At 44.3% G+C, this 25,948-nt stretch overlaps 1 protein-coding gene across 3 annotated transcripts in view; it reads left to right on the forward strand.

Annotated features, from left to right (window-relative positions):
• Positions 1-758: 758 nt before the first annotated feature.
• UACA (uveal autoantigen with coiled-coil domains and ankyrin repeats) overlaps positions 759-25,948 on the forward strand; it is a 403,907-nt gene continuing 378,717 nt past the window's right edge. For all 3 annotated transcript variants that reach the window (XM_086957925.1, XM_086957928.1, XM_086957929.1), the window contains exon 1: positions 759-1,165. In XM_086957925.1, the coding sequence (XP_086814051.1) occupies positions 1,118-1,165 (48 nt within the window). In that variant the 5' untranslated portion in view covers positions 759-1,117. The remainder of the gene's footprint in view (positions 1,166-25,948) is intronic.

The raw sequence follows: 25,948 nt of genomic DNA on the forward strand, positions 1-25,948 counted from the left end.
TGTGTAGTGTCTCCTTGTCATACTCCATGTTCTCACTGCCTGGAGCATCGATGAGGGAGCGCCAGTGCAAGTGCACATATAAAGGGTTTGCTGTAGAACTCGGCAAGATGTACAACCCGATAAAGTTAATTGCAATCGAAGAGAGCACTCCATAGTGAAGGCCCCTTGTCAGGTACGACAGTTTAGACAACAGCACTAATGATGCAAAGGCATTTGTAACACTAGTTATTCAAGTAAGGTCCATCTTCGGTTTGCGAATAAATTGTTGTTTGGCATAAAACAAAGGGCTGGCTAAAACTGTCGCGAGAGACATTGTGCCACGTGGCAGTTAATACAATCCTACCCACCGCACATTTACTCCCCTGAACCATTAGGAAATAAATCAGAATCTCTCCACAAAGCTCGGCCTTTTAAGTTTTCCCTCAAAAGGCAACTCCCTCTCGTGATTTAATATCGCTAGTACGTAATATGGCATCGTCAGCCTCCCATTTTACCTTCAAGTGTCAGTACTAGTAGTGACGTCATAAGCACCCCGCTCCCTCTGTCTCCAATGACGCCATGACTCCGATCACACATCTGGTGTCGTTGGCCCGCCCCATGTAGTTCACCTGCCTGTAGATACGTCACGGCCCCGCCTCTGCCGCCAAGGTGCAGCGCTCCCGATGAAAGCGAATTGAAAAACTTTTATGGAGCAGTCGGTACCTTTTCCAGGCGTACGATTGGTTCACGTTGACTTCGTCACCAGGGCTGCGACGCGTGATTGGAAGTTGGTCTCTTGTTGCTTCTAGGCGGTTAGTCAGCGGAGTGGTGGAGTTCAGCAGCCCCAGAGTAGGAGGGTCTGTCAGACGTGCGCGGAGGGCTGGGGGGCGAAAGCAGGGGAGGAGGGTGGCGGGTGTTCTCAAAGACAGAGGGTGCTGTCCGACACTGAGGAGACCTCAGAAAACCGAGTGTCAGAAAGGCTGTGCCAGGAACGGGAGAGGGGAGACCTGGGAGTTTAAAAGAGGAGATCGGGGAACTTCCCGGTTCTCGGAGGAAATTGGGGATCAAAGGCGCATGAAACCGGAGGCTTTCCCGGGGCTGGGAGAGCTAAGCGGAAGTAAATCTTACTCGAAAAGCCATGAAGAGCCTCAAATCCAGACTGAAGAAGCACGAGGTGACCATCACGGTGAGTGCGGTGCTGGGTGCATTTATTTGGGTGGTGTTACTACTGTCAGAAGAGTTTCTTGGGCAGGTGGTATTGTAAAGTGTTAGAGATTTGGTATCCTGAGAGGTGCCCGGTGAAGGGTGGCACTGTTTTGGAGTCGTTTTGGGGCGGTGCTCAGATGTATTGGGAATGCATTAATGTGAGAAGTGTGCGGCATGTGGTAATTTTAGGTGTTGGTAAGTAGTTCTGCTTGTAATGAGAAGTATATACAGAAGTTGTTACCTGTTCGGCTTGAAGTTTATGACACTCGTGTGTGTTATGTGGCCTGCGTGTAAGCAGTGCATGTTTTTTTAATCAGTTGATCATCAAGAGTGACTCCTAAGAATTGATACTTGACTAAAGAATGAGGTCAGATACATACTGCCTCTTAGGATTCATTAGGCAGATGCTGTAGAAACAGAAATTTGAAATACAGAAAGGAACTTTGATAAAGTGTAACTTTTTGGAGAAATCTGAGTCAACCAAAACCCTGCAGGAACTCTTTAGCTGCGTCTCCAAACTTCGTGCAGGATTGTGTTGTGCTATTTTGTGTTTTTTTGCCACAATATGCACAAATAAATCCTCCGACCATATCCTAAGAAGATCACATGTAGTATCAGCTTACAAGTTCATGGGTGTCATGGATCGTAGAGTTTAGTTTATCACTGATGCGTGTCAACCTATGCATGTTGACTTTCATGCCTTTCGCATCAGCGGTTTTGCATCAATAAAAATTGTCCACTTGAATCTGAAGATCAATAAAGTTATTGTGTTTACTTATACGTTTCACACCTAAAACAATAGGACACCTGAGCTTTATAGATATCAGCACCATATGCGCCCTCCACATCAGAGCTACATATTCATCTGGGACAGTGGTCTTCAAAATGTCTAATGCTGCGCTCCATCCATGTGTTTAGCAAAAAATAATCTTTGGGCCCGTTAGAGTACTGAACCACATTTTTTACAGCTCTATAAAATTGGCAACTTTGAACCTTTTTAGTGAGTCGAACATTGCAGTTATTGTCAGATTTTGTATCATAACATAAATTAAGGGTGTATTGCAGTTATTGTCAGATTTTGTATCATAACATAAATTAAGGGTGGGCGTAGTGCCCCTATCTGTATTTCCACGGAGTTTGAAAAAAAACTGTAGAAATACGCTCCCTCCCAAATTAATAAACAAGAAGGCACTTACCTGCGTGACTGCCTCCGCCGGCCGCTCACCTTCCTGCTCCTCGCCGTCTTTGCCGTCCTTGCCGTCCTTCTCCTGTGAAAAAACACCATATAGTAGCTTCTTTTTATTTTTTTTTATTAATTTGGGAGGGTAAAGGGTCTGGGGCTGGCTAACTCCTCTCTGCCACAGAGGGAAGTTTTTGCTTAAACTCAACGTTTGGAACGGAGCGCGGAATGGGCAAAAGTTTGCAAACTCCATTGACGAAGCGGAGCTACCTGCCCGGGGTTAATAAACATAACGTAATCCCTTTTTCGATTCTAGAAATGAAATCATAAAAGACAAGGCAGTTAAAAAAGGCAGAAATTGACATCCTCATATACACACTTGCTTTAAAACCCCCAGAAAGATAACATATAAGAAAGAAACCTACTGTAGGTGAGTTTAAAAATTGTAAATTCTGTAGAGACGGCCAGACTTGAGTAAAATTCATTGTTTTTTAAGATTGGTGGCAAAAACTTGTGTTGCGAGTTATTATTTTTCGGACAACCCTTAACAATATGTAGTGTGTTGTTGACCAAGACAATGTCACAGTTCCATAAGGACAATTCCGAATCCTTAAAACAGCTATGGTTAAAAGAAACTAATTGTGGGAATAAGTTCAACCTAAAATATATCAGTAAACGTCACTGGTGACGTTTCATGTTCCAGGTCAAATAGGGTTCTAGATTGCTTACAGTTGTCACTAAAATCGCATGTTGCACAAAGGGTTTCAATCTAGCAGAGTCTTTCGGGTCCGCTGCTGTCATATCCATAAATGCCGCTGCAACCCATTTGTGATCAGAGCTAACTATACTACTGGGATTAGCATATAAATCGGGCCTCCATAAAGACTTTATATTAATGGAAATATAGACCACCCATGGAATCAAGGAGGTCTTATCAAATTTCAGACAATGATGTAACGTAATCCCAGTTCTTCATGGATAATTTCATAGGGTACACTTTGCGGGACTCCCAAAAGGCCCCTTAAAAATGTATTGTCTGCTACTTGAATCTGGGTGACTGTGCCATAGCCCCAAATTCCACTGCATAACTCACTAGTGGGACGGACATAGCCCTGAAAATTTATAAAACCGATTTTTGTGGGTGCTCCCACGCCGGTGGGAGAAATCACCAATGCTAAACGTAGCTCTGTTAAAAGACATCACATTCTGAGTTATAAGTGTGTGCCAATTTAGACCATAGTCCAGCTGGACCCCTAGATATCTAAATTAATCTACCTGACTGACGTAATGACCATCTACTCCAAATTTCATAGGTTTCGTATTGGGCGGACCGACCTTCATTATATGTGATTTCGAAAAGTTGGTAGAGAGGTCAAGGCTATTTATAAAATCAATGAAAAGGTTAAGAAGTCTTGTAAGAAAACTCCTGACACAGTTTAGAGTGCTCAGTACATTCCCTGTTAGGACCAAACCTGACACGAGCTGAGAGATCTTTGTGTAAATTATACAAAAAATTGATTAGTGCAGAGTCTGCGCCCATCTGAGCCATCATGGACCATAGTTTGGAACAATTAACTCTGTCGAAGGCAGAGCTGAGGTACAATGATTTTGTATCTGTTCCCTCAGTGGCCTTATAAATGCTCTTCTTGGCCAGTGATGTAACCTGGACCCATGCTGTTTGTGATTAAATTTTCTGGTGAACCTTAAACAGCAGAAAAGGGTCAATGAGAAGACCAGCGCTTTAGTAAGTTATCTAAGTTCAGAATGTTGAGTCTCTACGAGGAGGCCCTGGGTTCCTCTGTTTATAAGAACAAGTTTGGTGTGTTGAGTTTCGGAAACATTACAGACATCAGGTTTACATCAGGTTTACATGATTTAAAAGGCAGTCTCTGAGTTTACGGATGCTGCTAGCTTCTGACTCTTTAATGTAAAAATTGTAAATTGATACTTGTATAGCGCACTACTCACCCGCAAGGGTCTCAAGGCGCTTGTACGAATACCGCTGTGGAACTCATCCTGGCTTTCCCTGTGAGGCATCCACTCCTGGGCACCCCCAAGGTGGAGGCAGGCATCCATAGCGTTTTGGGGGCCGTTGTGGAGATTAAGCAAGCTATTGCCCAGAGTTGCAGAGTGGGACTCCATGATAGGAATAGGCACCAAGGCAAGAATTATCAGGTCCGTGGAATTTTGAGCCCAAGACCCGCCGAGGCAGGGAATTGAACCCTGGTCCCCGGCTAGACCTCTGCATCAGGGTCTGCCGCTCTAATCATTGAGCCACACTTCTCCAAATGTATAGCTGACTGTACACGGCATCTTGGTGGACAGCAGTGTCATTGTGCAGGATGCAAATAACGGGCAAGTACGGATCCCAGTGAAACCCTCAAAGTGGTAGGAATGATTGGGATTTGGAGGACCCCTTCTGTGCCCATTGTTTTAGACCAGGAAGGTTTGAGTGGGAACCAATTGTAGAATGTCGATGATGTCCATGGAGAGATGTAAGCATCACCTGGTTGGTACCGGTGATATCAGAGCCTAATGATAGGCAAGCCTGCAATGTGATTGATGGAGGAAGACCCAGTTGTTACTTCTTTACATCTGTGTAGATTCTGCTTCAGTCAACAAAATATCCTTGGTGTTAGATTTTGAGAGTCAATCCTACAGGGAGGGAGGTTGATCGGGTCTACCTCGTCAATTCAGCATCTATTACATACACTTAGTATTCACTTCAGTGTAGCATTGTTTGTGTTCTGTGGGGTTATGCAGTAAGTAGCATGTTTGTCATCCATGGGTATAAAGTTTGTTGAGCTTTAACCAGGTGAAGGCAGTAGTTGCTAAAAAGAGATCTTAACCACTGTGAATGTCTACTGTGGTGGGACATAAAAGCATTGATTTTGTAGTATTGTGAATAAGCTCACCAATAATGCTTGTGTTTTATAAATATACCATCAATGCGATACTGGAAAATACTTTTACTTTTTGTCTGGTGTGCCACTGTCCGCTATAATCAAGACTTGGTGGGACTGCATAAACGGTGTACTCATTGAGTAAAGTGTAGATTTTGAAAAGTCTGTCTAAGCTACTGTATGCCAAGAAAACTAGAAAGTCTTTGCTCTATTGTTACTGAAAGTAACAATAGAGTGGTTGGTATCTGTGTGGTCTGAACCTGAGCAAGTGGTTTGTCTATGACCACCTCACTTGTTGGTATCCTGGTGGGCACCTAATTTGCCGGAAGTATGTCTGAGTTTGTTTGAATTTGAAGTCCCTTGTATTAGATTGATCTCCTTCGCTCACCATAGAGTTAGTTTTTGTGACCTTTCTTTTTTGAGGGGCGTCACTGTTTTAGATGCGATGGTTGGTCAGCGGCAGGAAAGGATATACCAGAGTATCCTATTGCATAAGGTTATCATGCTTTTTCCCTTCGCTTGCAAAGTTTGGTATATGTATCGTGTTTCAGCAGTAAGCTCCTACGTCCTTAACCGTGTTCTGTGAAGAAATGCATAGCCTCCAGCAGCAGACATATTGATTACAAATCCAGTCTTGGGCCTTAGCTTCCAGTACACATCGAGGAGCTATGCAGGAGGATGTATATGCTCGCTTGAGAGTGTACTGGGGAAAATAAACGAGAGAAGGAGCCCTGAACAGTAGGGGTGCTTGAAGCCTTTTAGAGGGTGCCTTGTAGAGCTGCATGAGAGGTTTCCTTAAGTTGTTGTGTGCCCTGGACAGCCGGTTGATCGGTGTTGAGAGCTCTTGATAGTGAGGTAGCCGTTCTGGAGCTTCTGTACTGGGGTCCTCTTAATTGTGCCTTTGGTTCCTTAGTCTCTCCTGTAATGTTGCCCCAAACCACTCTTTGCTGTCAACAACCCGTATCTTGCGACCCTCAAACCAAAAAATTACTTGCAGAGTAGGGTAACCACTGGACACATCACCTGAGATTTTGTAAAGTAGCTTCATACATGATCTTGTAAAGAAGAACCATAACGTATCTTGCAGAGTGGGCAAATATGACTGTAGTGATGGTTCTGTGTTTTGCTCACAACTTTGCTTGAGAATCTCCCAAGAAACATATTCCACATATAACCCACCACTCCATGAAGGTTTGGTGTGGATTGACTAATAACAAGAACGGTGGACCAAAATTACTTTTCCCCATTCAGATTTCTCTAGGCATGGTTTAGCTGAAGCTGTAGACAGTTTTTCGTTTGATAGACATCTATTATGTTATGAATTTGGTGAATGGCTTGTGTATAAATCCATCCAACATTTTTGTCCTCACTCACTATTCACTTGTGCAAAACCTGTTTCAGCATTACTATGAGTCTTTTTCCTTGAAACGCTAGAAATACTGCTGTCATTAATGATTAAAAATGAGTTGGAGCCTTTATGGATGTTGAAAAATTAAAATACAATTTCACATGCTGAAAAGATTTAAATGTAGAAAAAGTAATTTTTACTTTGTTATAATAAAAACAATCACAAGTGTAATTAAGTAAATGAGCTGGTAGCTGCTCTAAAGCAAGTCATTTTAACTGCTTCATTGGACTCACAATAGATGATGGCATTGCTAAAAACAAAAATGTATGCTAGTTTATTTCCTTATATAGTACGCATGTATGTAAATGAGAGGCATCCCGCCTTTCGCGCGCGAAATACAGCCGCCTTTTTATGATTAGCCCTACAGCACTAATAAATGTCACGGAGCACAGGCGGATTGAAATTCTATCACCATACCTGCTTCACACAGATGAAACACTACATTATCCGCGCACTAGTTATATACAGGAGTCGCTTACTTTCTTGTATTGTCAGTGCAGATTATCCTGCCTGCCCTTATTTGACATTTTCAGAGTGTTTCTTGCCATAGTCATTGCGGACTGTCCTTATAAAACCCCTATGTTAGGGCTTATTCAATATGTTGCTGCACGAGTACGATCTGGTGCCTCTCTGAAGGTGTTCCCACTGAAGGTTAAACTTATGTTGTTTCTCCCATCCCCCGCACGGTTCACATTCTTTTAATTCCCAGCGTGTTCCTGCTGACTTGAAATTGCATTTTTCCTCCCCTCACTTCTGGGAGTTGGTGTGGGTGGGAGGTGTGTTTTTTTTAATTGCAGCTTGGAGCTCGCCCATGTCCTTGTACACAGCACCACCCTTTGAGCTGGAGTGCAGTGTGCATGCTTCCACCCCTGAGGCCACAGTGAGGCTGAACAAGAGCTTCAAGAAAGAGCCTAATGAAGATGTTTCACACGGTGTGTGTCAGAATCGAGATAGGACTGGTAGTCTGTTTCGCCTTTTATCACCACCATACTCAGTGTCCACAGAGCCCTGTGACCCCCCCCCTCCCCCCCCCCGAACTAAATCCTTTATGACCAGTTTGATGGGTGACCTCAACGTTTTATTATCGTAGGAATAGCTGTTCAGAAATGAGCTCCAGAGGGCTGGGACTTGTGCACCATTCATCATTTTTAAAGTTTAGCACCTATGTTTTTGGTATTAACAGTTGTTGTTGCTTGCCACTGAAGGGGTTAGTGAAGTTACTGTGTGCTTCTGTAATCAGAGCCCTGCGTTCGAGGCTAGCTTCATGCCACACATGAAGAATGCAGTGGAGTTGAATCAGAATTGTAAATGATAGATGATTTGACAACATTATTCCCTGGTGTCCATAGGTGCCCTGCCTGGAATGACAGAAGACAATATAATCTAAGGTGAACAGACTAAAGTCATGGCCTAGTGCGGTGACTGCTGCAGTTCCCTCTAGTGACCGCTCCCTCGTATGGTTGCTAGAGGTAATTCTTTTGTGTGTGGAGACAGCCACCAGTGCTACATGCCTGCATGAACAGTTGCTGCATTTCTTACTTTAGAAGGTCACTGTCACAAAGAGATGTGCAGCCACTATATTCGCAGTACAGCAGTGGATTTATAAGCACACCATTCCACGCACACCACAGCTAACCTGTGCCTCTTTGCTTTCGGTGGGTCTCAGCTGGAGGAGAAATTTGTGTGAGCTTGAAGTGGCAACCGTTTTAGCTTTCACCTCATTAAATATGCATATAAATCATTTGGAAGGACAAGTCCAATATTTTTTTTTATGTAGGGAAGAACTTCATTTGTTAGAGGCGACTACCACTGCCAGCAGTCTCTTCCAATAAAAGAAATCCACACACCAACCAGAGAAGATGGCTCCTTGAAGAAGAGTTCTTATCTAGAGACCGCTGTAGGTTGATGTCCTATTTTAGAGACAGTTGCTTCAAGCCCTCTCTCGCTACATCTGATCATGTGATTTAGGGTGTGCATGTGCAGAGATGCCCAAAACAACCTCCCACTGCTTCAAGGCTAGCATTATCATTCGTAACACCAGGCACAATGGTCCCATACTTTCTTCCCTCGATGACAATAAAACAGTGAAGTTCCGCTTTTTGGAAATGGATTAGACAAGTGACTTGGCTGAGTGCATTAGTACCACCTCATAATATGCTTTTATTTTACTGGAGTGGTGGAGGCTCGGCCTCTTACTGTGGATAACCCCTTCGAAAGACTAGGTCTGTCTGAGCATCATTTTGTGAGTGATTAGATGGCTAGGAAAAAGTTCACTCACTGAAAATGGAGAAAACTAATGGTGTACTGTACCAACTCCTGTTGTGTTTGGTTGGACGTGGCAGTAAAAGCGCAGCACGAGGAGGTAGCCCTGGTGGTATTGAGCTTACCACTGCCAGTGCTGCAGCCTCTGTTGAACAGCCTTTGAATGTTGAGTACTTGGTGCTGGAAGACATTGCAAGGGAGTTAGCACAGACCCGTCTAAGCGCAGAGGAAGTGCTGTATAAAGGTACCATGTACAGTTAAAGACACATTAGACTCCCAATCCAAAAAAAACTCTCGCCATTAACTAGTTGTATCGAAAATAGTTATTCTTTTAGCCGATTTTTGGTGGGTTGAAAAAGTCAAAAATTCAGAGCAATAAGTAAAGATGCCTTTAAATTCTGTTGATTTTGTTACATTTGCTGTACTTCAACGACAGAGGTCAAATGTCAGGCTATGTCTTCTGACAAGTTCCTGCTTATTCTTTTACCGTGGGTTTGGTGGTCACTTTTCTTTCTCTGCCTGCCAAGTGAGAGGGGTTGTGAAAGTGAATTTAGTGACAATCTTAGGTGGTTGTTGTTGTTTTTTTTTTTTTTTTTGCAACACACAACAAAATGTAAATACCTGTAAATAAACGGAATGCATTCAGCAGATATCAAAGCAAAAGTGAAGTACGTTTTTTGTTGTTGTAATTTTGATGTGTGGAAACAGTTTTTAATCGGATCAAAATAGATAAAGCCACTTTAATTGGCGCTCCACAAACCATAGCTATTCACAGAAACCCCATTTCCACATATTATCATTTGAATGCTGTATGCTATATAGTTTCATCAGTAAAACTGTGTCTGTGCAAAGTTAGAGGCCATTTCAGTTGAAAATGTGCTGTCTGTAAATGACAGTTTGCTGCCATACGATGCTTTAGTTACATTAAAAAAATCACCCCTCCTCATGTGCATTAAAGATAAGTGGGTCGTGAAAGCTTGTCGTTCTATAAAGTGGGTTGTGGTTCTAAAGAGTTTGGGAACCAGTGCTCTAACATATAGATGCTTGGCCAGTAAAGAGCCAAAGTAATGCTAAATTCAGTTGCCTGTCCGCTTATGGAGCTGTTACCCTAAAAGCAGTTCTTTTAGACATCTAACCTTGTTTTGCTATGTAGGTGGTGATTGCTTATTAAAGTGGCATATAAAACACGGTTTGTTGCTGTTTGGATATTTCAAATCCAAAACTGTAGGAGAGATTATTGGTTCAGATATCTGTGCGTCTTGGGCACAGCTGCAAATGGGTGGAAAGTACAAACTTCATTCCTTTGTCCCAAGGGCGAACCTTGAAGCTAAGCCATTCTTTCACTGCTCAGGTGATCTACTTTGTTGACACTCCCTTGTCTTAAGAGGCTTTCAACTTAAGTCTGGTCCCAGCCCCGGTCCCCTTTTCCGTGAGTCACCAAGTTAAGCCACCTATATAGTTTGATTGTGAACTAAACCGTATGCTGGTATTTAACTGCCCCTTCCAGAAGGGAAAGCCAGAAAACACTGTCACAACCCTAAATTATTTTTCAGTTTTCACCCATGTGCGAGTGGCGCGCGATACTGCTCTGTCTTGAAACAAGAGGGGGGCGTTTTTATGTCTTGTGTGTGTTGCGTTACAGGTGTGTATCGGGGCCCAGCTGCACACGGTTTTCTGGTGGGGTTGTCCTGGCCCTCTAAGGAGAAATAGTAAATGTGGCCCTTTAAGGAGGAAGCGGAAATGCCCCGTAGTTTTCTAGTTGGTCCATGTGCTTGAAGACTCACTCCAGTCACATCCAAGGACCGTTGGATATTCACAAAATAACTCAAGAAGGTCCCAGTAGGCTCCAGTCAAAGCGCTATCAGCCACTCATGCCGCAGGTATGTAACTGTACACGAAATATGCCAAAAGCAGGGTGCACCAGGATTCTCCACAGTCTGCTCAGTCGGTTGACGGATAGGATACGGGGGCTGAAGGGGTGCCTGAAAGAATGAGGGTTTAGTGCCGCGCAAACACAAATACTCCTCAGATGGTGTAATGCTGCGCTTTGCCCTGGATTTACCCGGGCGTCGGGCAGATCCGCTGCGTGCCCGTTTCCATTGTTTGCTGGGGTCGGATAATGCCACCTGGCAGGGAAGCGCCGCGCTGCCCTTCCGCTGGGATGGCAGCCGTGAATGGGAAGGGCTCGTGCAGCGCGGCTCGCTTCCGCCTGCTGACTGTGAGAACACTGGTGCTTTGGGAGGGGGCAGGTGTCCCTGCCCCCGCCTGCTTCCTGCCTGATTAGCGAGTAGTTGTGCTGAGGTTTCACGGTGCCCGTGCCCTAGGTCAACGTAGCATCACTAGGACAGGTGGGCGCCGAAGGCCACTTCCCCTTGGGGCACTGTAATGATGTCTTCTCACATGTCTGTCGAGAATTGTAAGATATGTGAAGTTTTTTAGCGTTTTTTTTCTCATCAACTTTTTTTATTAGAAGAGATTTTCAACATATCACAAGATAACAAATAGTATCATACCAGGCGTTACACAATCGTACGTATTTATCATCTGTGTTTCTGCAAAATCAGATACAGTATTAAAAGTTCGGCATCCAAGATACTCGATAGCTAAAACAATCTGAAACCCCGAAAGATGCAAATAATACACCGCATTAACAGAATGCTAATCCCAGTATTTTATTGTTTTTGTTATGCAAACGGATATTGAGCCGCCTTTCATGCTTTCGACTTTGCAAGTGAAATGTATGGCAGAGTAGATACAGTGAACGCTTTTGCATTGAAACTACATAGTTGCGCATGCCCTTTTTATGACTCGGTAGATTTGGAGATTGAGTGTAACAGAAACTCCTGTATTACTGAATCTCTGAATATAATTTTAATTTTGTTATAAGTAACATTGAACTTTAAATCAGTTACAGTAACCCAATATATATATCCTGCTATGGGTCTTTCTAATCTCATGGAGAAACCTTACATTTCTCCTAATTTTAGTAGCCTTATCATGGGAAAAAATAAACATTGTGTACCAAATAAACTCTTAACAACCTTACTGCTCCTACCTTGTCTAAATAGCTGTAAGCATTCTCATATTATTTGATGTCCGCAAACATGAATAGTAGGGTAGGGCCTATCTCGAATTTACTCTGTTCTTTCTTTGTTATTGTCTTCAACTTATAACATCATTTGTCTTTAACCTATAACCACATTCTTCAGCGAGAGGATCTTTTTTGGCCATCAATGATATTAGCCCTCTCTGTCTCTCTCTCCAGGAAAACCATGAATAATATGGCCTCGGTCTTGAAGGTACCCTCTTCTCTGTTAAAAACGCTTAACATTTTGTAGACAGTCACAAAAACTCCTCTGCCACTAACCCAACGCCTGCCTAAAAGAAAAGACTGCAAGCAGCATCTCTGAAATTTCAATTCGACTTCTCAAAAAGCAGATCTAAGAAGCTTTTTGAAATGATCAAATCTTAGAAAAGTAGATCATTTTCTGATGCAATACGTTCCAATTCCAACCAATTTTCCTCATTCTTTTCCGATGACCTAAACAAAGTTATCTGATCCGACTTCAATTGCTTGCAATGTCTTTTATCGTTCATTCTTAGCACCCATTCTATTTAGTTTCTGCCAAACTTTTCAGTGAAAATTACTAACCATCTTGTCATTATCTTTTCGTGACTGTGTTGATGACACCCATGCTTAACTAAGATTGGATTCTTCCTAATCCAGCTCCATGATAAAATCCTTTTGCATAGCATAAGCAGTTGAATGGGGCAAGGGCATCTGAATTTTTTCTCCCAAAGCCTAACCCCGTAACCAATATACTGTGGGTTAGATCATTAAAGTAGGCAGATATTGCTCCCAAGCTGACTACCACTGTTAAACCCTGGATTTCCTTCTTGACTCAAACCTATACCTCAAAGGGTGCATTCATGCTTGGATAAATCTGTCAGATTCCATGTTACAAAATACAAGAAGTTTAAAACCTATCTTCTGCCAGGATTTTAAGGTAGCACCTGAGGCTGTTTCTAGTCTCCTGACTTGACTATGGATTTGCTCTCCTCACTGGCCTACCATAAAACAGACTTTCCTCAGTTAGGGCTGCTCGTCATGTTGCTGCCAGATTTCTCACAAACTCTTAGAAAGAGATCACATCACCACTTGCACTTGCCTACCGTAAGTAGCTCCAGATCCAGCCATGCTGCTCCATGAGAATGGTCTGCCTGCCTTGCATCCAAAACTACGAATGTGCAAGCTCCTGAGCATCTCTCCCAGAATCTTTTTATTCTTGAAATCTCTGTATCCTTGTGCTGCAAAAGCAGAAGACCATGTTCCACTCTACAATTTTAAGAAATATATGCCATGCATATCTTTCTCTGATCGTACTCTGAGAATTTGGACTGCGGTCTCTCTTCATATTAGAAATTCTCTTTCTTTACAAAGTTGTTAATCTCTCCTCAAGAATATGCTCTGGGTAAACATCTACATCTGGTTAATCTCATGGGACTGGTGTGCCATCTCCAGGCTGTTCTCTGGTCTCCATTTTTACTCCTTGCTAGTTCTTGTCTTACACCTCAGTGTATTTTCTCGGATGGCTTGCTTTCATCTATATTCAACTATCATTACCCTATATGCCTGTTGTAACTACATCTTGCTGACTGTCCAGCCCTAATTTTTGATGGCCTCTTTGTTTTCTGACTGTACAGTACTCTGAAACGTGCTCAGCGCTATATCTTTATGATCAAACAAAGGCCGCTTACCCATGTTGAGCACTAGCATTTGGCAGAAATGTTTCTTTAACTTAAGTTTTTGAAAACAATTTGATGCCTCGTTATAATATCTTGAGCTTCTACTATGTGGTGGAGCCCGTCCCAATACAGTGATATGGTGAAGATGTGGGGAAAAGCTTGATGATGAACCATGCTACAAGGTGTGGGAGAGGACATCATTTCTTTAAATAGGGATCTCCTCTACACAGATGAAGTATTATACAATTCATTGCTACCTAGATTTCACTATAGCATTTTGTGTGATGCATATGTATTAATAAACATAAATACATAAGATACTGCTATTATAGCCAGATCTTCTCTTTTTATGACTGGACAGTCCATGTTCGCTGGCTACATACTCCATTCCTCTTTTTGTGATCATCTTCTTGCACAATGTCCATTTGTGTTTTTTTTTCTTTGCTCTGACCTATTAGGTTAATATTTTAATCTTTACCTTATTGTACATATTTGTAGTTAAGCAAATATTTCACTAGCAGAAAGGCTGTACCTAGAAAGTCAATACACAACAACAAAGGCCCCCACTCTCCTAACACCCAAAGAGATATCTAAACTGTACTGTACAGGTCCCTTGACGAATTTTTAACTAACGGGCCGTACACTAATCCTTGCTTTTTATTTTGTTATATGGGGGTGATGGTACACGAAAAAGATGTAGTGTCAAACCGTGACAAACAATTCATGCAGAAAATAATCATTTAAATAATAGAAAGTGCCTCACGTAACCAATCACAAGAAGCTGGCCCAATAGTGCTACCAACTGGTTAACTTGTCACAATCAGTACTTTCCTATATATGCAGGACAAAGGGCACCACTCCACGAACTGTATACTATAGAGAGTAGTTTAAAGTACAGTATTTGCAAAAGCTTGTGATCTAAGACATTTACCAATGGCCATGTTTGGGCCTCTGTACCATTGTGCTAATTGGGTGGCCCTCTGTACCATTGTGCTAATTGGGTGGTTTGGAACATAGTGGGCTTATAACCCCAAAAGGAAAAGCTGAGCTGTATATACAATGCTCAAGGTACTCGATGGAAAGGTCCCTTGCATGAAACATTCATAACTGAAAACAGCCGTCTATAGTGTTGTACTTGAGTGGGTAGCATTATTCGATAGGCTTCTCGTGATTGCTTACGCAATGCACTTCGCATTTTTTACATTAATATTTTCTACATGGATTGTTTGACACTGCACCTAGTTTTTTTTGTGTGTAGCATCGACCCCATATACACACAAAAACCTAGGATGGGGTTCGGGCATTTAGTTCAGAAGTCTGTAGTACAGTTTAGACACCTCTTGAAATGTCAGGAGTTTGGGGTTCTTGTTTATTAACTTTGAGCACCCCATTGATCTCCGTTTTCCCTTTTACAGCTCATATATGTTTGACGTGTACATAGAAAAAAAACAAGACTAAAGCAAAATTAAACCTTCGCATCATAATGGACACAAAAGGGTGTTTGCTGTTGATTAATTTTGTATTGCTGCTTTGTATTGTTCCTATAAAATCACTACCTGTGGCATAAAAAATGTATATGAAATCCAAAACTGTATGAGAATTACTCGTAGGATTTATTGCCATACAATCTAGTTCCTAAAAATTGTTTAGCTGTCGATTTATAAAAATATTTTCTCCTGGTACTCGGTGAAAGGGAATTAGGAAAAATTGTAATCCTATAATCATATACTCTGTGGTTTGAGGTGTAACCGTGCTAACCTTGAATCTCTTCTTGAAAAAACACAAAACTACTTTTTGGATGGTGCCCAAATTCAAGCAAAAGACAGTACCTGAATTGTCTCATTGCGTTCTTAAGACCTGCTCTGGCGATTTCTCTTCAGTCTTCTGAAAGAGTAATTACACAACTTGTTTCCTTCAGGTGTTAACATTTTCAATGTATTGCTGTGCATTCTATCACCATAATGTTTCACAAGAGGATTTAAACATCTAACTACCATGTTACAATATGTTGTTAAATATTTATTTACCGAAGAATACACGTGAGTGGTGTCTGGCAACCCGACAATACAACATGTTTGGAAATTAGGCACATGAATGAGCGTGTTGAAACCCGTAATGCAATTCTTGTAATCAATTAATGGGTGGGGAATAGCTCACTGTGCCTGAAAAGAAAAAGTGCAAAGAATGTTTATTTTGCATGGTAGATGGAATATGTTAATGGTAAAGATGGTATTAATCACTTGACTGAATTCAGCAAGGGGTCATTTGTGTAGTCCCTGTAAGGTTTTTCCAAAGAAACTTATTGTTGAAATAAAAAAAAACAAAATATAGCGAAAACGTGTAGGAAAATATTGCCATGATGACAATGTTTTCATTTTTTTAACACACTTTATTGATGACCGCATTATAGCATGTACATTAGGAAAATATTCCTTTACATAGTCATTTTTTGTTTTTCCGGTTGTTCATCAATCACGTACATGGGTCATGTAACAGTTATCCATTTGTTGTCATACATGGTAAAACAGACTGATCAAGGTCAAATTCAGTGCTAGAAATGTTACTAATCAAGCATTGGTCATGTTGCATCTCCAGCGAATCTTCAAAAGTAGTGCGTATTCATATAAACTATTAGTAACATAAACAAACCCCGACTTCCACCCTCCCCCAACCCTCTCCTGGTCCGTCCCATCCTGGCAGCCACTATGGTTGCCGGGGGTCATCCTACGGTTCTTCTCCTGAAGGAAGCGATAAATCGGATAGAGTCCTGTCATGTCAATGGAACAGAGACTAATATCCTTAGGAATCTAAGCAGCCTTATAGCCTACGGGGTCTTAGTATCTTGCGCAAGGGACAATTCCAGTGCTTCCAGGTCAAGTAGCATGGCCTCACACTCCAGCGAGATGTGCTGCTTTGTCAGCCCTCTCTCCTTCTCCCTTCGGAGAGCAGCACCCTCTGCTTTCCCCCATTGGAGCATGTCCGACTGCCAGACAGTGACCGCTGGGCACCTGGGCTACTTCCACCTCATCGTGAGCACTCAAATCGCCAGGATGTGTGCCAGGTCTATGAACTTTAGTCCCACCTTTTTAGTTCTTAGGGGGCCTACGAAGTCCCACAAGGCAGTGGAGTGCCTCATCCGGGACCGGGGGATGTGTCACTGTAGTTAGAGAGCGGCGCACTTCTCCCCAATAACCCTTTATGTGAGGGCAAGACCACAGCATGTGAATAAAGTCCGCCTCCTCTCCTTTGCAACGGGGGCAATAATGGGGGGAGTCCGGGAACATACAGTGTATTCTTGTCGGGGTAAGGTAGGACCTATGAAGCACCATCGTCTGTATGAATTTAAGCCTCTCATTACGCTACACCTTTTTGGGTGTGTTGCAACACACGTTTCCATGCTTGGTCCGTGATCTCCCCGGTGTCCTCCGCCCACTGTGTCCTAAGGGATGTAAGTGTTATTGATGCGTGTGCCTGTATTCCAGTGTATAACCAGCGCACCAAATGTCCACCGGTCCCATATAGTATAAGAGATGTACTAAGGTATGATATGGGGGTTCAGTCCTCTGTGGGGCCCACGTGGTTCTGATATAGTGTGTCACAGTGGCGTGTAAGAGATACAGACACAGCGGTGCTCCCGTAGCCTGTACAAATGAGTTATGATCCACTATATTGCCGTCTCCAAAGAAATCTCCTACCACCTCCACCCCAGCATCCGTCCAAGCCTGTAGTCTGGTCCGCGGGAATCTCCTTTGTGGTGTAGGAATGCCCAGTATGGGGACGTTCGGGGCGTAGAGGGCCACCGTTGACGTGTATGAGAGGGCTTTTCTCCAGCATATTAGGGTTGTTCGTAACAGAGGGGGCAATCAGAGGGGGACCTTGGCCCTCAGCAACAGAAGAGAGTGTAGTTCACCCCGATCAAGCCACTGCTGAGTAAATCCAATTTCGTGTAAGTTCCTACCTGCAGTCCAATAAGACAGCCATTGGAGCTGGCTGGCATAGTACCCCCGGAAGTCCGGGACTCCCAGACTGCCACTTTACGTCAGCAGCTGGAGCTTTCGAAGGCCAATGCGTCTCCGACCCACGCTCCAAATAAGATTGGACAATACAGTGTTCAGCGTATTAAAAATGGATTGTGGGAGGAGTACGGGCAGGTTCACAAAATAATATAAGAGTCTAGGTAACATCATCGTTTTGATGATGGCGATCCTCCCCATTACTGATAAGGGCAGGGAAGTCCAAAACCCAACACTAGCGCGGATTCCCCTTATGGCCCGTAATATATTGCCCCCTATCTGGTACTCTTGTGATCTATATAAGCAGATACCGAGGTATTTAAAGGTAGTGGGGGCCACTGGTAGTTTATAAGTGCCTAATTGTAGGCGGGTTATGTGCGGCATGTCTTGGAAGAAATAGCCAACCGACTTCCCTGGGTTTATGGCCAGTCCAGGAAGGCGTTCGAAGGTGGGGAGTATACCTGGGAGGGGAGCATTATCTGCAGTCAAGTCCTTTAAATATAGGAGTAGATCATCCGCGTAGATGGATATTAAGTGATGTACCCTGTCTATGCGGATGCCAAGCTGGTTTGCCGATCTCCAAAGAGCCAGCGCCAGGGGTTCTAGCGCCAATGCAAATAGTAGGGGAGATCAAGGGCACCCCTGCCGTGTGCCCCTATACATTTTATATTGGTTGGAGATATAGTTGCCTGTACAGGCCCTGGCTGTAGGGGATGTATATAATAAGCTGACCCATTTAAGGTAGATATTCAGGAACCCAAATCGTTGCAACAACGCAAACATGAAATCCCAAGAAAGGGAATCGAATGCCCGTCTAAGGTCCAGCGCAATGCAACCTGCGTGACGGTAAGCTCTCGGAGTGGCCGCCATTACCACATGTAGCTGTCTGGTGTTTAGGGAGGTGATGCGGTTAGGGAGGAAGCTGCACTGATCGCTGTGAATAAGCGCATTAAGGTGCAGTTGTATACGGTTGGCAAGGGCCTTACTTAGGGTCTTGTATTCAGTGGCGATCATAGAGAGGGGTCTGTAGTTAGACAACTCCAAACCGTCTCGCCCAGGGCTTAGGTATGGACATGACAAGTGCCTGCATGGTGGAATCTGGCAGGTGTCCAGTCTCAAAGGCCGTCTTGTAGACAGCCTCCAGTGCGGGCACTAGGGACTCCGAATACGTAAGGTAAATTTCAACAGGGAGCCCGTCCGTTCCAGGAGTCTTGTAACGGTTTAGACCCTTTATCGCAGCGCAGATTTCTTGTTGAGTAATTAGGCCATCAATGTCTTTCTGAACGTCCTCTGGTAAAACCGGGAAGGGAAGATCTCTGAAGAAGTCGGTAATCGAGGATTCTTCCACGGGGGTGGTGCTGTAAAGCGTCTCTAAGTGTTCACGGAAGGCGGCATTTATTTTGCCTTGTGTGTGCACTACCTGTCTTACCGGGGTGCGGATACTGGAAATGCGTGGTGAGTCAGGTCTGTCCCCTACTATGCGGGCAAGCAGTGTGCCCACTCTGTCCGCATCAGTGTGTTTCCGTTGGAGGTAGGCGCTGTAGTCTATAATCCGCAGCGTCTCCGCATGGTCTATGTGGGTAGATTGTAGTCTCTCTCGTGTATCCGGGTCGGACACTGCCTCCCTCATCAGTACATTCAATTTGCTCTCAATGTCCAGCAGACGTCGGTGCGTTTCCTGTCTAGCCCCTACCAACTGTCCAGTCGTCGCCACCACCTTCAAGGCATCCCATTCAATTAAGTTAGAGGATGCTGTATTCCAGTTTTCGGTCATGTAGTTAGTAATGGTGTTGGACAGGGCAGTGCGAAATGGGGCATCTTCAAGCAATTGTGGGTACCACGCCCCAATGAAATGTAAGCTAGTGGGTTGTGGTCGTAAAACGTCTTGGCTAGGTATGTGGAACTGTGGACCTTCTGCATAATGGAGTTCGAGCACGGGAATCTGTCGATCCTAATGTGGAGGCTGTGTATTGGAGAGTAAAAGGAGTATTCTCTATGAGTTGGGTAAAGGCCTCTTCATGCATCAGTCAGTGACCACCCGGTTGCACATGTAGTGAATTGGTCTGCTATCTTACCAGCATTCGTGTCATATAGAGGGGGGGTGTGATCTGTCCAACCCAGTGTCCAGCACTGCGTTCCAGTCCTTGCCCAGCACCCAGGGGGATCCCGTCCCAGTCCGACAAGACAGTGCTCAGCTGATTTAGGAATCGGTCTTGGTCGAAGTTGGGGGCATAGATACTCCAGAGGACTACCAGGGAGCCATCTAAAGTGCCCTTCACCAGTATGTATCGGCCCTGGTCATCCACTCGGCGCGCAAGTTCCACAAATGGGACTCCATGTCGCACCCAAACAGTCGCCCCTCTAGCAAATGCAGAGTAGTAAGTGGAGTATGTATGTCCTCTCCATTTTTTTCCTCATCTTTTACGTTTCAGAGTCAATTAGGTGGGATTCTTAGAGGAACACTATCTGTGTGTGCGCCGTCTGAGGAGAAATGCATGTATACGGTGTCTTTTCTGGATTGCCCCCAATCCCGAACGTTCCATGTGAGCAGGTTATATGACCCTGTTGTACTAGCGGTTCCTGTCATGTTCTGATATGTAAGTGGTATACTTCTCTACGTGGTGCTAATAGGGCAGAGCTGGCCAGGAGTTCCCCTTCCCAAACAACCTCAACAAAACTCTGCACAGCACCGAAACTGCACTGAGCCCAACAATAATGAACAAGTAGCACAAAACAGATAATGGTGCATACGCCAATAGGGAGGTAGCCAGCCTCGCGTCTGGGCGTAGTTCCAGAATGGTCCATGTCCAGTGGCTCAACGGTGCCCCATCTCCCGGGGGAAGAAACTAGGCATTGGGATGGCAGGGGTGACGTCAGTAGTATAAACAAATACAGCAGTAGAAATTGTAAAGCCCCATAGCCAGCAGCGCTCAACCTAAGCGTTTCCTCGCACTGCGTTTGTAAGAGGAGAGTGCGCACGCAGCGTTCCATACAATAGCAACAATGCATAGTAATTCACCAGTAAACACATTGATCTATACCAATGAAAGGATACAATCGTTCGACCAGCGCTGGAATCTCACCCAGCACAAAGGCAAAGCTTTCAGTTTCAATTTCCTGTGTTCTTAGCCCATTCGCCCCCCTCAACTGTCGATCAAGTCATCAGCCGCTCTCGGTGTGATGGTGGGGAACAGGATTGCACTATGGTCTGAATCCGAATGGAGTGTACTGTCCTCCGAGTCAGAAGTAATTTTGTGCAGGTCTTCGTGGAAGGAGCCAGCTGTCGCCAAAGCTCCTTCTTGATCTTGTCGCTGCTGCTCCCGTGTTGGGCCAGCCCCTCCTTTGCCCCGGCCGGGGTTCTGAGTGTGGATGGCCTTCAGGCGGGCGGATACAAGAGGGCATATTTGATTTGTGCCGTCTGTAGCTTTTTCTTCACTGCCTGGTAGGACGATCTCTGTCTTTGCACCAGCACTGTATAGTCCGGGTATAATAAGATACGGTGATTCTCATAGTGTATTAGGGCCCTTTCTCCAGCTCTCTGTAGCAAGACGTCACGGTCTGTATAGTTGAGGATTTTTACGATCAAGGGGCGGGGTGGCGCTCCTGGTTTTGATTGGCCCGTTGGGATTCTATGGGCCCTTTCCACGCAGAAGTACGGAGAGCTCTCCTCGGAGGCCACGTATTCCCGGAACCAGGTTTCCATGAATTCAGCTGCTTTGCTACCCTCACAGCATTCTGGCAGTCCAATATTGCGTATGTTATTGCGTCAGTTACTGCCCTCCGCATCCTCCACCCGATCCATGAGCGGGGTCACCTGCTGTTGTAGTTGTTGCAATGAGGAAGAGTGTTCCGCAACTGTAGGAGTGAGGTCTGCAATAGATCGGCTGTGTTCCTTTACCGTGTCCGCCAATTTGGTATGGTCCGCCTTCAGCAGCTTTAGTCCGGAGGTGAGCGTGCCCATCTGTATCTCCATAGCCTTTTGAGAGTCTCGAATCTCTTTGAGGTTGAGGTCCAGCTTGTCCGGTGTCCTCTCCTCGCGGTCAGGCTGACCCACTCCAGGCGAGGGGGACCCGCTTGCGCGACCCGACATGGCAGAGGGAGGATCCGGGCTCCGCTGCCTCTCCGTTGTCCTCGCCCGATTTCTGCCCAGCGACCTCCTCTGGGCTCTTGTGGGGTTGTTCCGATGGTCAGTAGCAGGAGAGTGCCTCGTTCCCCTGCTGACGTGCGACTCTCCAGGCCTCAGCAAGCCCTGCTGTCGCCTCCAGGCACCTGTTAGGTGGGTCCTAGCAACGGTACGAGCGGGGGTCAGCCGTATCAGTGATGACGAATCGGCTCACATCCATTACCTCACAGCACTCCCCAGTGATGACCTAACTGGGGGGGGGGGGGACTTGAAGGGAGGAAGGTCACCGGCCAGGCAGTGCCAAGTCGTGTTGTACTCTGTCAAGCCGGCCTGTGGGTCTAATGGCGGCGAGTCACAGCACAGTCCATATGTATTGCGGGCCCGCTGATGATCTATTTCTAAATAAGGAACTTCAGTCGTGATCCCCGGCATGTTCGTCCCATGGGGAAGTCACAGATCGTAGGGCCACACGTGGGGGTCTAGTGGGTCGCCACCTTGCAGACCGCTGCAGTCTCCCCTCCTCCAGCACCACTCAATCTCAGTGCAGCTCTTTTCCAGGGTTTGAAGTGTGTAAAGCTATCTGGATCAAAAAACGTTGTGGGATCAATGTGAGTCACACCACTCTGGGCCTCTAGTTTCCAGAAATGTCTGGGATTGTTAGGTTTTTCTAACGCGGTTAACCCCGAGCCTGAATATTGCAGCCATTTAGCGTGGCAAGTGGGATTTAGATCCACTCTGCTGTCCCATGTGTAAAATCTACGCCCAGAAGAATCTAAATGGCCTCTCTTGCTTTAGGGGGTGTGACAAGGTGCACTGGAGAGGCACACTGGAGCCGCTGCACTGATACTAAATGACTTGAAGTGACCACCCCACCAAGAATACCTGACCGCAAGCGCTCTTGATTGGGAAATCCCATCATTAACTTTGGGGAGGGGCAGCACTAAATGCCCATTGAAAGAAGAAGGCATTTGTAAAGTATACTATGTTCCCGCCAACCATGGCACTGAAGTGCTCATCAGTTTTAGGCAAAATGTGATCAGGGAAAATGCTGCCATGCTGTAGTGAGCCAACTGCTGAAGTGAGCCGACCCATTGTGCTATAATATTCTATGTTCTGGTGTGCGGAAACAAAATGGGAGTGGCAGTTGAAAATAAATTGGATGAAGATGGTTGATCCAAAGCCTCTCTTTGTATGTATGCATTTTTATTTATGGCTCTTTTCATAATAAATAAGACTGGCAAGGCAGTTGAGCTGTCTTTAGGCAGACCTAAAAATTAGGTCTGTTGCCTATCCCCCCCACAATTACGGAACTGGTATTGGAAGTTCACTGCATGTGGGTGATGATATTTCTGATGCCATCTGGCTTTAAAAACGCTGATTTCAGTTGGCGGATTTTATGTTAAGAATGCAGATGAAAGACTATACCTCGTGCTTTTAGATATGATTTTGATTGAAGAAATTCCTTAAATGGTCACTCAAGAGGAGTGCTGTGATCCAGGCTTGTAATGGTTTTGTTTTGTTGTTCTTAACTTATAGCTCTGAACCCATAAAGTTCCTTTAAAAGCTAGTGATTTCCACCATATACTGGACTCTGAGATGACTGCTAGCCACTTAAAATAAACGAGCATTGGCAAAGCTAATCATTCCTACCAGCCACAGAGATGTTGGCATTGCCAATGCCTGTTTGTTGTGGCCGTGTGCATAGCTGAAAAAAAATACAAGATGTTTGCCAATGTGTTGGCACACATGCATGCATACACGTGTGCAGCCAATTTGCGGATATTTCACTGTGGAGTAAACACCAACATACTCCCAATGTCAGTGTTTGCCCACAGTGGTTGCAGTTTTTGGTTGGGTTACCCCCTCGTGCCCTGCTCCCCTTCACACCCTACCCATTGGCATTTCACTACATCCATCAGCAGCAGTGTTTAATTAGTGCTACAGTGCAGACGGCGTAATGTCTGTCAGCAAAACAAAATGGTACAAAGTTCACATGGTTGTGCAGCCATCTTGGAAGTATTTTTTGTATGGAAAAAATATTTCAAAGTGGCTCCCTATATATGAATGCATGTGTGCGCATTTCTGTTGATGTACTGGTGCCTTTCTTGGAACATGGGGAAAAAAAATTTCAAGCTAGTCACCCATGGTACCACGATGGCACATTTATGGACAAACATCTGTGTGAAAGTCTTTTTTTGTCTCATAAAGAAAAAGCCTTCCAAGATGCCCGCCTATGCTTGTGCCTGCATGCTTATGGTTTGGAAGCTACCATGGAATTGTATTCTAATTTGTTAGTGATTTCCCATTCCAAGTTTTCAGATGGCAATTTTGTAATAAAAAACTAAATTATCAGTGGGGTTGCTGCCCAAATAGAAACAAGTGGGCTGATATCAGTCTGTAGATGCAGGGGTGAGTTGGAGCAGTGGATGAGAGGTAGCTGTGGGAAGCAGGAAGAATGTGAGATGTGGTTGGGTGATGCGATATCAAAAGAGCAGACATAGAAGAGAATATAGAAAGTCATGCATTTAGTTTTCTGGTATCGGCAGTGCAAGGATACAACTTATCCAGATGGTACTGTTGCAGTGCTTCGTGAGGGACACAAACAAGAATAGGCAAGTAAGTCTTTGGATTGAAAGTATCATACTAAGGCATACTAAGCCACCCAGTCTTGGTCAAAGGGCTGACTAAAAGGTCTCTTCATGTATATGTTGTACTCAATGGGTCTTTATCAACAGACAGCAAAAGCTGTGGGCGAGATCTTGAACCTGAGCGAGAGCACACTTCTGCAGCCCAACTTCTGACATACCTACCACAGGTAGAGCACCAACTTCCATGCTGTAATGTGTGCACCAAGCTTTGAAAAGCAATGCTCTTTGTGTAACTTACCTGGCCTTTTTATTAAAAAAAAATAGCCTAGTTACTTGACACATTCTACGATACTCCAAATTTAAACATATTGTTAATCCATGATCGGAGAAGACAAGAGAAGTTGGTCCTGCTTTCTTAATTCAGATTGTGAGTTGATAGTACTACTTGCCACCAAATCACAAAGATTTTGCGTGTTACAGACATTTCAGGAAAGTGGTACAAACATTGCTATCCTGCAGAACTTTGTAAAAGTGTTTTGTTGGGATAACATGGTTCATGAATATAGACCAGGAAACCAGTTTGATCAACGTGCATTCTATAAACATAACGACGCAACTAAATAGTTTTAAATGTGGTACATCGCTGGTGGTGTTAAAACCACTGTGGGAAGAGGGCAGTCGCTGTTAATGGCAAAAGTGGTCCACAACATAGGTGATACAAGAATAAGCCCTGTACGGGTGACGTGGGGTGTTATCGATGGTCTTTCTTCGAGCACCGCATACGTGACATCGTTAATTGTTACCACTAGTTTGAAATACGTCGACTGCTTTATTGAAGTGGTACTGAGGAATCACCCTCTTCAATATGGAGCTAATGAATATGGTTGACACAACATCCAGGCTCTAAGGGGGACGGGTCCCTCTGGGACAGTAACAAACCGTGATATTCACACGGGTCCCTATATTGCTATCCTTAACATTAAAGGCAAAAACGCTAATAATGTCAATTGTTTCTTCGATGTTGCTCCTGTTTACATTTCACGCGTTTTACCTACTATTGCATTCCATAAAAGTGTTTCCTTTTTCCAGGATGTTAGTTCTATAGTTTTTTTTATGCATCGTATTACTCTTGTTTAATGTGTACTATTTGAGTTTGTTAATCACTTATGTGATTCTACTAACGGGCAAAGGCAATAGGTTGTTTTAGACGCATGTCTATTACTGTGTTATATGCCTGGATGTAATAACAGGACGCTCACAGAGAGGCACCAAAATACCCATCGGGTGGCACGCTATGGGAAGCAGGGTGTCTTGTTTTGTATGTTGTAAGTCAGTCTCTTAATTACGTGGACCACGCCTCCTGGAAAGAGATCCACCTCCCTTTCGTTTTATCCATTGCAAGCACTGCCACTGTTAACCCTTTTGTAGCAGTTGAAGACCCATGACCTCTATAGCAAGAACATTACAAAACAAACTAAAACGAAAGCGACTTCTGTAACGCCTAAATGCAAACAAAACCACGTCCTAAACGGCTGAAATT

The sequence above is a fragment of the Lissotriton vulgaris genome, chromosome 2_1 (assembly GCF_964263255.1).
Source record: "Lissotriton vulgaris chromosome 2_1, aLisVul1.2, whole genome shotgun sequence".
Lineage (NCBI taxonomy): Eukaryota > Metazoa > Chordata > Amphibia > Caudata > Salamandridae > Lissotriton > Lissotriton vulgaris.